At 42.3% G+C, this 12296-nt stretch overlaps 1 protein-coding gene across 10 annotated transcripts in view; it reads right to left on the reverse strand.

Moving 5' to 3' along the window:
- Positions 1-12296, reverse strand: part of LMAN2L (lectin, mannose binding 2 like) — an 80950-nt gene that overhangs the window by 51670 nt on the left and 16984 nt on the right. For 4 of the 10 annotated variants that reach the window (XM_078444415.2, XM_060607794.3, XM_060607786.3 and 1 more), the window contains exons 1-4: positions 11919-12134; positions 10649-10767; positions 7697-7814; positions 6823-6905 (exon numbers count right to left, since the gene is read on the reverse strand). In XM_078444415.2, coding sequence (XP_078300541.1) covers positions 6823-6905; positions 7697-7814; positions 10649-10767; positions 11919-12105 — 507 coding nt within the window. In that variant the 5' untranslated portion in view covers positions 12106-12134. Of the gene's footprint in view, positions 1-6822; positions 6906-7696; positions 7815-10098; positions 10118-10648; positions 10768-11918; positions 12135-12230; positions 12252-12296 lie in introns of those variants that run through there. The other 6 variants (XM_060607827.3, XM_060607807.3, XM_060607816.3 and 3 more) reach the window with 5 other exon arrangements.

Here is a 12296-nt window from a genome sequence, read left to right on the forward strand (position 1 = left end):
ATTTGCAACTACATGGATGGAACTGGAGGGTATTATGCTAAGTGAAATTAGTCAGAGAAAGACAAATATCATATGACTTCACTCATATGAGGACTTTAAGAGACAAAACAGATGAACATAAGGGAAGGGAAACAAAAATAATATAAAAACAGGGAGGGGGACAAACCAGAAGAGACTCATAAATATGGAGAACAAAATGAGGGTTATGAGAGGGGTTGTGGGAGGGGGGATGGGCTAAATGGGTAAGGGGCACTAAGGAATCCACTCCTGAAATCATTGTTGCACTATATGCTAATTTGGATGTAAACTTAAAAAAATAAAAAATTAAATTAAAAAAAAAGATCCAGTGGACACTTCAACAACATGGGATTTAACTGCACAGGTCCACTTCTATGTGGATTTTTAAAATATAAATACAGTACTGTAAATATTTCTTCTTCTTTATGATTTTCTTAGTAACATTTTCTTTTCTTTAGCTTACTTTAAGAATACAACATACATTACATATAACAGACAGAAAATGTTAATCAACACTTTCTGTTATCAGTAAGGCTTCCGGTAAGCAATAGGCAATTAGTAGTTAAGTTTTGGGGGAGTCAAATGTTACATGTGGATTGTTGACTCCATCGGGGGTCACTGCCCCTAACCCCCACACTGTTTAAGGGTCAACTGTACTAAGTTTTCTGATCTATGACATAAGATGTCTTTCCACTTACTTAGGTCTTCAATTTCTTTCAATATTGTATAGTTTTCAGAGTATACTTTTATTTGTTAAATTTATTTCTAAGTATTTTACTCTTCATGCTAGTATAAATGGAATTGTTTTCTCACTTTCATTTTCTGACTATTCAATGCCAGCAGTAAAATTGATTTTTATATGTTGATCTTGTATCCTACAACCTGCTGAATTCATTTACTAGTTCTAGTAGTTTTCTTGGGGATTCTTTAATATATTCTATATACAAGATCATGTTGTCTACATATAGGAATACTTTTACTTCTTTCTTTGCAATCTGGATGTTTTTTACTTTATTTTCTTACCCAACTGGCCTGATTAGAACCTCCAGTACAATGTTGAATAGAAGTAACAAGAAGGGATATCCTTTATTCCTGATGTTAGAATGAAAGCGTAGTCTTTCACAGTTATGTATATTAGGTGAGGGTTTTTCATAATTACCCTTTATCAAATTGAAGAAGTTCCCTTCTATTCCTAATTTGTTTAGTTTTTGTTATCATAGAGATATTAGGGGTGCCCCGCTGGCTCAGTCAGTAGAGTGGGCAACTCTTAATCTCAGGTTTGTGAGTTTGAGTCCTACTTTGGGTGTAGAGATTACTTAAAAAATAAAACCTTAAAAATAAATAAATACAATAAAGAGATATTAAATTTTGTCAAATACTTTTCTTACATGTATTGATATGATCGTATGGTTTTTATCCTTCATTCATTTTTTTTTTTTTTAAGTAGGCTCCATGACCAACATGAGGCTTCAACGCTTGACCCTGAAATCAAGAGTTGCACCCTCTACCGACTGAGCCAGCCAGGTGCCCCTGTCCTTTATTCTATCAATATGGTCTATCATATTAATTTTCAGATTTTTTAAGTTTTTACTTATTTATTTAAGTAATCTCTACACCCAACATGGGGCTCAAACTCAGGACCCTGAGATCAAGAGTCACATGCTCTTACAACTGAGCCAGCCAGACGTGCCTTAATTTTCAGATTTTGAAGCAAACTTGAATTCCTAGGATGAATACCATGGTCATGGGAATATAATCCTTTTTATGTTGCTGGATTTGGTTTGTTAGTATCTTGTTGATGATTTCTACATCTATATTCATAAGAGATATTGGTCAGTAGTTTTCTTTTCTTGTGATGTCTTTATTTGGTGTTGGCATCAGGATAATACTGGCCTCAAAGAATGAGCTGGTTAGTGTCCTCTCTTATATTTTGTAAGAATTCTTGGGAAGAATTGGTATTAACTCTACTTTCTATGTTTGACAGAATGAACCAGTGAAACCCTCTGAACCTTGGCTTTTCTTTGTGAGTCATTTTTTATTACTAATTCAATCTCTTGACCCATTATGGATCTATCCAAATTTCCCATTTCTTTTTTTTTTTTTTTTATGTTTATTTAGTTATTTTGAGAGAGAGAGCACAAATAGGGGAGTGAGAGAAAGAGAGAGAGAAAGGGAGAGAATCGCAAGCAGGCTCCACTCTGTCAGCGCAGAGCCTGACGCAGGGCTCCATCTCACAAACAGTGAGATCATGACCTGAACCGAAATTGAGAGTCAGACGCTTACCTGCCTGAGCCACTCAGATGCCCCAGATTTCCTATTTCTTCAACTTTTATTTTATTTTGTTTTATTTTATAATTTTTTTTTAATGTTTATTTTATTATTTTTGAGACAGAGAGAGACAGAGCATGAACGGGGGAGGGGCAGAGAGAGAGGGAGACACAGAATCAGAAGCAGGCTCCAGGCTCTGAGCCATCAGCCCAGAGCCCCGACGCGGGGCTCGAACTCACCGACCGCGAGATCGTGACCTGAGCTGAAGTCGGACGCCTAACCGACTGAGCCACCCAGGTGCCCCTCTTCAACTATTATTTTAACAATCACTTATGACCTGGCAACCTCACTATGGCACAGGTAGTACCTTGTACTCCCAAATAGTGAAACTCTTGACTCACTCACCTAAATTACAATTCTTATATTGCTGACAAGGAAACTGAGGTTATGTGACTTTTAACAATCTGTCCTGATTTCAGAGAGCCAAGCCTACACTGAACTCCCTCACCTTCTTCTTAGATGCATTACTGGTTGCTAATATTTTCCCAGCATTTCCTCATGAACAAATGTGGTAGCAGGTAAGGTGAACAACAAGGTCATGTGCTCTGGTGACAAAGAAACACGAAACCATAGAAACATTTTACCACTACCTTGAGTGATTTGATGAATTGCTCCACACTCCCTCCTGCCAGCAACTTGTCCTCCTAGTCCAGCACATATTCTATGTAACATGTGCAAGTTTTCAAAAGGTGCCGTATCTGTCACCCTCTTCTTATGTACTCAAAAATACTAAGGCAAAATAATGAGACTGCAGTCTGGAATCACACCCTCTATCTGTGTATCACTGACAAATTTTTCAACCTTTCTGCACTTCAGTTTCTTGCCCATAATGTAGAGATAACAATAATATCTACCTCAAAGAGTTGTTATATGTATATAATACACTAAACATGTAATATACATAATATACACACAATATATACAATATAATATACAAATAATACATGTACAAGTGTTTGAAACAATGCCTGGCACCTTTATGTATGATATCAAAGTAAATCATGCTGCCAAGAAAACACACACTTGATTTTACTCTATAAAATAGTTCCAGGAGTATAATTTCTATACTCTGTACATTAGAATATAAGCTCTAAGAATTGAAATTACATAGGAGATGACATGAGAATAATAAATGTCTCCATTCTCAAGGAAATCAACCTGCAGAAGAAACAATAGAAGGAAGGGAGAAGGTAGAGCATCATAATTAAAAGCACAGCCTCTGGAATCCAGTGAACCTATGTTCAAAATCTGACTCCACCTTACATTGGCTCTTACCTTGAACAAGACACGTCTCTAAGCTTCTGTACCCACTGGTAAATGGGGAAAAATAATACTAACCCTAAGGAGTTTTGATCAGGATGAAGGCATTATTTGTAAGTACCTGGCACACAATAGCCACCTAATAAACAGAAACCACTTTTATTAGTTTTCTTAAATTTCATTTTAATAAACAAATTTGATTAACAAGTAAACAACTGATATGGAAACAAGGACCTGATGTTGATCCAAGGGTTCCCAATGCTGGCTCACCTGGAAAGCTTTGTAAAAGTCAGGTTGCCTACATGGCACCTAAGACAAACAGAATTATACTCTCCGAGGCTGGGGCCTGGGCATCAGTACTTTTATTTTTTTAGTTTTTTTAACGTTTTTATTTAAAAAAATTTTTTTATTATTTTTAAGAGCATGAGCGGGAAGTGGCAGAGGGTGGGGGGGACAGAGGATCCCAAGGGGGCTCTGTGCTGACAGCAGAAAGCCCGATGGAGAACTCGAACTCATGACTTGTGAGATCATGACCTGGGCCGAAGCCAGATGTTTAACTGACTGAGCCGCCCAGGCATCCATAATGTTTTTATTTATTTTTGAGAGAGAGAAACAGACAGACAGACAGACAGACAGACAGACACAGTGTGAGCAGGTGAAGGGCAGAAAGAGAGGGAGACACAATCTAAAGCAGACTCCAGGCTCTGAGCTGTCAGCACAGAGCCCGACGCAGAGCTCGAACTCATAAACCGGAAGATCATGACCTGAGCCAAATTTGGACTCTCAACCAGCTGAGCCACCCAGGCAACCCTGGAAATTGGTAATTTTAAATGCACTCCAGGCAGGAGCGCGTAGGTGGCTCAGTCGGTTAAGCATCTGACTTTGGATTAGGTCATGATCTCACAGTTCATGAGTTCAAGCCCTACATTGGGCTCTCTGCTGTCAACACAGAGCCCGCTTCAGAACTTCTGTCCCCTCTCTCTCTCTCTCTGCCTCTCCCCTGCTCACTCTCTCTCTCAAAATAACATTAAAAAATAAATTAAATTAAAAAATACATTCACTCTAGGCAATTTCAATGTGCAGCTGGGAGTGAGAACCATAACAGCTAGCTAGAAAAGAAGTGCTGATTTTTTATCAACTGAAACTAATTTTACTGATTAACATCTACTCTTCTTATGAAATAAGCCCATCAGATCTGCCCTCTCAAATGAGAATTACTATTATCTGATGGTGAAATGGAAGCTAAAAGAATCTGAACAATTTATTTCTGGGAGAAGCAGAGAGCCAGGTTTAAAACTCCAGTCAAGGGGCGCCTGGGTGGCGCAGTCGGTTAAGCGTCCGACTTCAGCCAGGTCACGATCTCGCGGTCCGTGAGTTTGAGCCCCGCGTCAGGCTCTGGGCTGATGGCTCGGAGCCTGGAGCCTATTTCCGATTCTGTGTCTCCCTCTCTCTCTGCCCCTCCCCCGTTCATGCTCTGTCTCTCTCTGTCCCAAAAATAAATAAAAAACGTTGGGAAAAAATTTAAAAAAAAAAAAAAAAAAAAAAAAAACTCCAGTCAAGCCCTGAAGCCCATACCTCTTACTCAGATGCACTTCTAACGACTACTATTTCCTCAGCATGACTACAAACCTCGTCATGACATTCTCCTCATTTAAATCCTTTAACACACTTACCCCCTTAGAATAAAATCCAGACTCCTTAACAGGAACACCTCTCTTCAGAATGTGGCCCAACTATGTGCGTGGTGAGAATGAGTCACATACATTTGGATGGCTCTGGTGCTGGTCTGAACAGCCAAACCACTAACCACCCAAGGGGACACTGCTCAATCTCAGTGGCCGGTCAACTCGCCCAACAGGGAACAGTGTTAACACTAAAGAACGCAATGGGAATGGTGGCCCCTGAAGTTGTACAACATGGCAAGACTGCTGGCCTTGTTTTTCTTTCTAGCCTCCTCTTTCTCTGATCCCTTTTTTCCCCTCATTCTCTGTCCCTTCTCTCACTCTATCACCTTTAAACACGCTTTTCCCTCTGCATGGAATACTGGTTCCTACTTCTGCAGACTTCAATGTAAATGTCACTTCGTGGAGGAAATCTTTTCTACCACCACTACTACCACACTGTCCCACTCCAAGTTAGATGCACCTCTGGGTCTCCTACGGTGCCCCATAGTTCCCCATCGGCATTCTCACACATCAGTGCTGAGCGCAGGGACCAATGCTGATCTTGCTCACTAACTTCCCCCACCTAGAAAGTGCCTGATGTATGGCGGCTTGAGGAGGAGCCTAGAGGCAACATGGAGAAGTTACTCTGTAAGTGTCTCACAACAAAAGGTTACTCTCCTAACTCAGGTCTCACATTCCACCTCCCTCGGGGGAACTCCATGGGCAATGTCAAAAATCGTTGAATCTGGGTATTGCGTATACGATGATGTATTCTTCCAATTTTTTAAGTAAGTTTGATATTTTTCATATAAAGCTTTTAGGGAAAAAAATAAAGTGAGTGCTGTCTGCATCCCTAATCCTGCCTTTCTTGCTATTATTTAGCTATAGGATACCCACCAGCAACCTGTCACCATCATTTTCCTACCATCTGATGGCAGGGCCATCAGGCAAAGACAGTACAAACCTACTGGCAGTCTGAGAAAGTAGTAAAGAACCCTAGGGTCAGCCAACAAAAAGCAAGAAGCTTTTGCCAAAAGCCAGATACTGGATTGCAATGAAATGCTAGGACTCCATCAATTTCCTTTTACCACCTTTCCTACAGGAGAGCAGAATTGCTGTTCAGGCCTAAAAACAGGAAGAAGAAAAGGATGCTCGAAAGAATGAGCAAGCTGCAGAAGAGAGTAAAGTGGTGATCTATTAAGTCAGGGGAGCTGGGTTATATAAATTCAGCTGGCTCTGGTGCCGGCCTAGTAGCCAAATCACCAACCAGCCAAGCAGGCTCAATTCCAGCAGCTACCTAACGTGCACAAGAGAACAATGTTAACACTAAAGAAAAAGCCCCCAATCACGACAGTCATTCCCAAAGGTCTGTGTACCATAAACAATTCTTTCTAGAAAATGCTGACAAGGATATTAACTTTTCAAATTCAATAGATGAAGGAAACAGAACCAAACCCCTCATATTCTATCCCCTGTTCCATCACGGACATCCCTGAGGCAAAGGACTGTGATGTCAGTGCAGCTGACCTAAGCTCTGACACTTGCCATTTACCTCTTGCTGCTTCTCCTCATTGGGGTACGTGTCTACAAATACTCCCAGCCCCACAAATTTGTCCATGTTTCCAAACACAGGCCCTAGAGAGAGAGAAGAGATGATGAACAATGAAATAAAGCCAAGAGTTGATAAAGGAATAATATATCACTATGATGGAAGAAAAAGTAAAATTCAAATGACTGACTCCCAGGCCTCTTTTTAAGAAGAGAAAACATATGTAAAAGCACTCAGCAAAAGTGCATGGCCTGTAACAAGCACCCAACAAAATCTGTAGCTGTTTGGTATTGAAGGCAGGGGAAGAGAGAAGGCCACTGCAACGTTGTTTAGCACCACAGCTGCTCCCTGGTCCAAACTGGTTGCTAAGGCACCCCTAAAGAATTCTGCTTCACGAACGCTTGGTGACAACTATGCCCCTGAGAGAGAGCTGAATTCCCAAATTCCACTTCTTGTTGCAAAAGAGATCAGGTCAAATCAGGTTGAGTTTGCCATGTCCTTGGAGCAATGGCTCCCACACAACTCCTGACTCAAGGAGTTCTAAGATCATACAATGCACATGCTCGGAAGAAATCAGCTCACCCAATCGGCAGTGCTCTGGAAAGCCAGCACTTTCACCCGGCCAACAGGCCACGTGGCCTCAAAGGGAAACCAGAAGGAACTAATAAGCAAGAAATTGTCCCAGGATGAGTCAAGTTCAACTGCTTTACTAGGAGTCAGACCCCATTCTAGAGACTAGATAGGCCAGTCTTTATCCACAGACATCAAGGGAGTGGCAAACTACTGGCACTGTGGGCACATACCCTTCTCCAAAAGAGGGCATGTGAGAAAGCAGGCCTGTCGCACCCCACACAAGAGCAACCCAGGGTCCCAATACCTGGCTGCATCCGATCCTTTGTGTACCAGATTGCCAAGCCATCCCCATGCAGATTCTTCTTCCCTTGTCCATGGATTCTGAAGTGCACCTGCAACTCCCAGTCTCTCAGGAAACATGGCTGAGGAGAAAAAGACACTGGAATCAATGAAGAGTGTGAAATGTGAAACCCCTCAAAGCCCTCGCCAGCAGTCTAGAGACTGGGAAAACACAAATGAAGGTAACATGAGGTGAAGGGTTGAAACTGAAATCTATGACTTGCTAAGTGCTAAAATTAAACAGGTTGAGCTGTCAACTGTATATGATATTTAATATGGAAGGTGAATAAACCTCCCAATTATCCTCAGTATCTCCTAATAGAAACAGGATAGTACTCAAAGTTGGAAAAGACAAGAGACTGCCAAGTTAGACTACTGTGATCCTACAGCAAAGCATCTCAGCCTATAGAGTACAGGTGGCTGAAGTGACACTCATTTGCAACTTGAACTCACACCTCTGACAGAAAGATTCTAAAAAGCCTGGATTTCAAGAAAGGTCAAAGCTTCATTCATTACAGAAAATAAAAAAAGCGAAGCCATTATACAAAGGTTTTCAGGACTAATTAGCAGATACGTGAACAACCCTAATTAGCTAGACTTGTCCTTATGCCAAGCTGAGGGGCAAGCCAGAATTCCCCAAGAAGGAGTAAGTTACAGTCTCCCAAAACATCATGCCCATGGTCAAGAGGCATAAATGCACCAAAGGAGACCACCATCCCCATCACAGGGACAGCTTTTGGTGGAAACATGGAGGTGGGTACTAATCAGACTCCTGTGTTTCTTGGGGTTTATTTTGTTTTTTTCTTGAATTGTGTACCGAAAGCTTGCAAAAATGCAGAAGGAAGTAAGTGGATGGTTAAGTGCTCTAAATAGTTGAACACTTTCAAGAGAAAGCAGAGTAGGTATCTGGTTTAGAGAGGCTCCTAATTAAAGGTCACTATGAAGAAAGAAAGGACGGAGGAGCAGATAGACCAGCAGGGTTCAGGCAGAGTCTCTCCAAATAGATTGTTCTGGCTCTTGAGCAACATACTGCTAGATCATTTTTAGTATTCATTTTTAATTTCTGGGAAATCTTCCAAAAGTGTTAGTATTAGGGATACACAGTCAAATGAAAGGGGTGAGGTTACTTCTGAATTCACCAAAGAACCCTGTAACTCCAATAGCTTACCCTACCCTGATGATCCCAGTCCCTGTGTTGTCATTCTGTGTTCTCCTCTTTCTGTTCTTGCACTTAGATATCAAGACAAGAGTGAAATTCAGTGCCAGGAAGCTCCCCCATAGCCAGTGGGTATTATCCCCCTGGGACAAGGGCAGGGCCAGAGAAGTTCACACTGAGCCAAGAGGTGTCTGCTACTTATCCTCGGTCTCCTCTAGCACAGTGCCACACACTTTTTGCTCAGGGGTATGTCTAGCACTGGTTCTGAAACTTGGCTATACATTAGATTCACCTAGGGAGTTTTTAAAAATTCCCATGACCACAGGCATCAACTACAATGGACAGCCAAATTTGAGGACCACTGTTCAAACAAACACATCCTATTCAAATAACTCAGAAACAACCCCAAAGCTCATTCTGATAGATGATAACAACAACAACAACAACAACCCACAGTATCAGAGAATCTGAAAAAGGGCAATATAACTAGATCCTAAACTAGAACGGCTGCTAAAAGAGTTATGTAGAAGCAGCTAGCAAGACAGCAGCAAAGTATCAAGCTCTAGACATAATCATTTAGTAACCCAGAGACCTCATCAATGAAACTTACATGTAACAGATACATAATGTAACAGGGCACATTTCTGTAACCATCTTAACTTTCTAAGGCTTTTTCATATCTATTGTCTTATTTTATTCTCCCAATAACCCTAGTGGGCATGTAGAAGGTATTATGAAGCTCATTTGGCAGATGGAGAAACTGAAAACAGAATTAAGTAACAGCCAAGGGCTCACAGTGGATCTGTGATACAGCTAGATCTAAAACCCAATCAAGACTGTCAACTGCCAGCCTTTTGCTTCTTCTACCAGAACACACCACCCTGCACTCTGTCCAAGAACAAGAGCAACACTACAGTCTGGGTTAAGAGGCCAGCTTGTGCAAACAGCTCGTGTAGAAACTTCTCTTAACCCTCTGCTCTGTTAGAATTCTTTGCCACGTAAAATGAACAGGGAAAAGAGATAGTTCTTTTTTCTGAGGTTCACTTATCTATAATCAATGGAAAAAAAAAAAAAACCATGAAAAAGTAAGTTCTTAGCTTATGAGAACCCAAGAGAAAGTATTAAAGGATGCCAAGGTCATTCCCAAGAGTAAAGGGGTTGTAAAAGACTTAGAAAGAGCCCTGGAAAGCAAAAAGAAAGCATCATCTTACACTTATACAAAATCACAGTGCAGCCACACCAGAAATACTTCATTCACCTCTTGCCACCATACCTCAAGGAAGACAATGTAGCTAGAAAAGGTCCAGAGAAGGACCAAAAAAAAAAAAAAAAAAAAAGACCAAGGGCTCAAAGTGGCTTTCACATGAAAATAAAATTTAAAATTAAACTCTTCAAAGTGAAATAGCAAGGGCGAATCCTGGGATGAAATTTAGGATAAATTTAAAAGAGCAGTCTTCTACTTTACAAAGTAACTAAATGTGAGTTATTAACCTCCAAGAAGTAATACTATCAGGTCAATAGGGAATTAAAGATACTTCAGAAAACAGAATCAAAATGGATTATTTCCTATAACTGGGGCAATCAAGAGCATTTCCCTACATATCTGATACCATTATGAAGGTCATCATATTCTCTGAAAAAATTCTGAAATCCACAGAAGACAGAACCCTGGGGATAGACAGTAAAATTAAGTCAATATGCCACTGGTGAACTTTTTAGGACTTTGTGGGTCAGCGACACAGGAGGGAGAAAGATTCTTACCACCCGGTTCCACAGGGCACCCTGTTTACTTTGCATATCTGGGGTAAGGCGGATATATTGGGTCATCACCATGGCATTGCCCATCAGATTCCACAGTGAGGAACTGCCTGTGCCCACACCTACAGGGAGGAAGTAGATCAGTTCATACTGTTCAGCACCAACCCATTCAGAAACCACCAAGGACCATCCTAAAGCTGGAGTCATCATCTTTTGCTCCCTTTCCCGACACTCAATGTCACTCATAAATCTCAAATCCTTACCACCTTGACAGCTTCCTTTTCACAAAGCCCTTCTCAGGTGAAGACATCACAGCTATCACTTTGTCCATGCCGCAAAAACCACAGCTCAAACCCATTCCTCCCATTTTATACTTAAGTAAACTTTAGCACCATAAAAGAAAAAAATTTCCCCAATTCTACCAAAAAGAGCTTGACCCTCAGGCCTCTGGCGCTTAATCACATTATTTCTTTAAACAATTGAAGTGTGAAGGTACTGCTCCCAGGACCTCAGGCTATACACCTCATGAAAGTGATAATTTTTGTGTGAGACAGCACCGATGAGGCACCTGAAGCATCTGCTGAGTGCATAAATGATCACTCTTAGCGGCCGGCCGTGTACACACTTGCACTTTGAGTTTTTGTCTGCTGTCCCACACTCCAGTGGGGAAACAGACTTGTGTTTCTGCACTGATTTGGTCTTCTTTGTAACTTAACTATATAAATCTTTTGGTTGATGAGCTGTGCCTAAAAGTCTATGAGCCCCAAACAGAGCAAAGCTAACCAGCCTCTTTGATCAACAGGGCTCCTGGACTGGAGAACAGGTGTTTTAACCGGTAACAGAATTTTATCTTCTTTCTCAGTCCAGCCAAGTTCTACCCTAGTTCTGCCTCCTGCTTTATTTCTAGCACATCTACAACTCCATCCGGAGACCTGCTCTTTGCTAGTGGCCTTCAATCACTTTCCACCATTTGCAGTTCCATCCTTCCCACATTCCTCCTTTCGAACTCCCCTTTGTCCAGGCCTAGCGCTTGTGGCATCCGAGCCCGGCTTTGACCTGCTGTAAACTTCCAAAACAGGGTCGGGGGAGGAGGGGAGCTGACCCCTGCCCTTGCGACCCGTGGTTCCCAAACGCGGCGAAGTCCCCGTGGGCCCCCACCCACCGCCGGCAGTTTCCTTAGGGCCACGAAGCCTTTCACCACCCCGGTCTCTACCGATGAGCTCAAGTCCGGAAGCCCTCCCCGTGCACGACCACCTCGCCCGGGGTGCCTCACCCTGGTAGGGCTTCGACAGCGAGTGTTCCCGTTTCAAGTACTCGAAGGTTTGACCCGCCCCGACTTGCCGTGGCCCCTGCCCAGACCCCAACAAAAGGAGAAGGAGCAACATCCTGGACCCATTCCAAGCCGACAAACGCCGCCGCCACCGTTGCCACCACCCAGAGGGTCCCAGAGTCGCCGCCATCTTTCCCACTGCCGTCCCTTCATTAAAAGCCCGCCCCGTTGCCCAAGCCATTAGCCCAGAGAACCATCTGCCCCGCCTCCCATTGGCTCTCGTCGAGCCCCCGCCCCCGCAGGTGAGCATCTCACCGATTGGCTGGCTTCGAGATCAGTTGCCTTGCCAACCTAGGGAGGGGGAGTGGCCTAATGCCTGGA

Source organism: Panthera onca, chromosome A3 (assembly GCF_046562875.1).
Source record: "Panthera onca isolate mPanOnc1 chromosome A3, mPanOnc1 haplotype 2, whole genome shotgun sequence".
NCBI classification, from domain to species: domain Eukaryota; kingdom Metazoa; phylum Chordata; class Mammalia; order Carnivora; family Felidae; genus Panthera; species Panthera onca.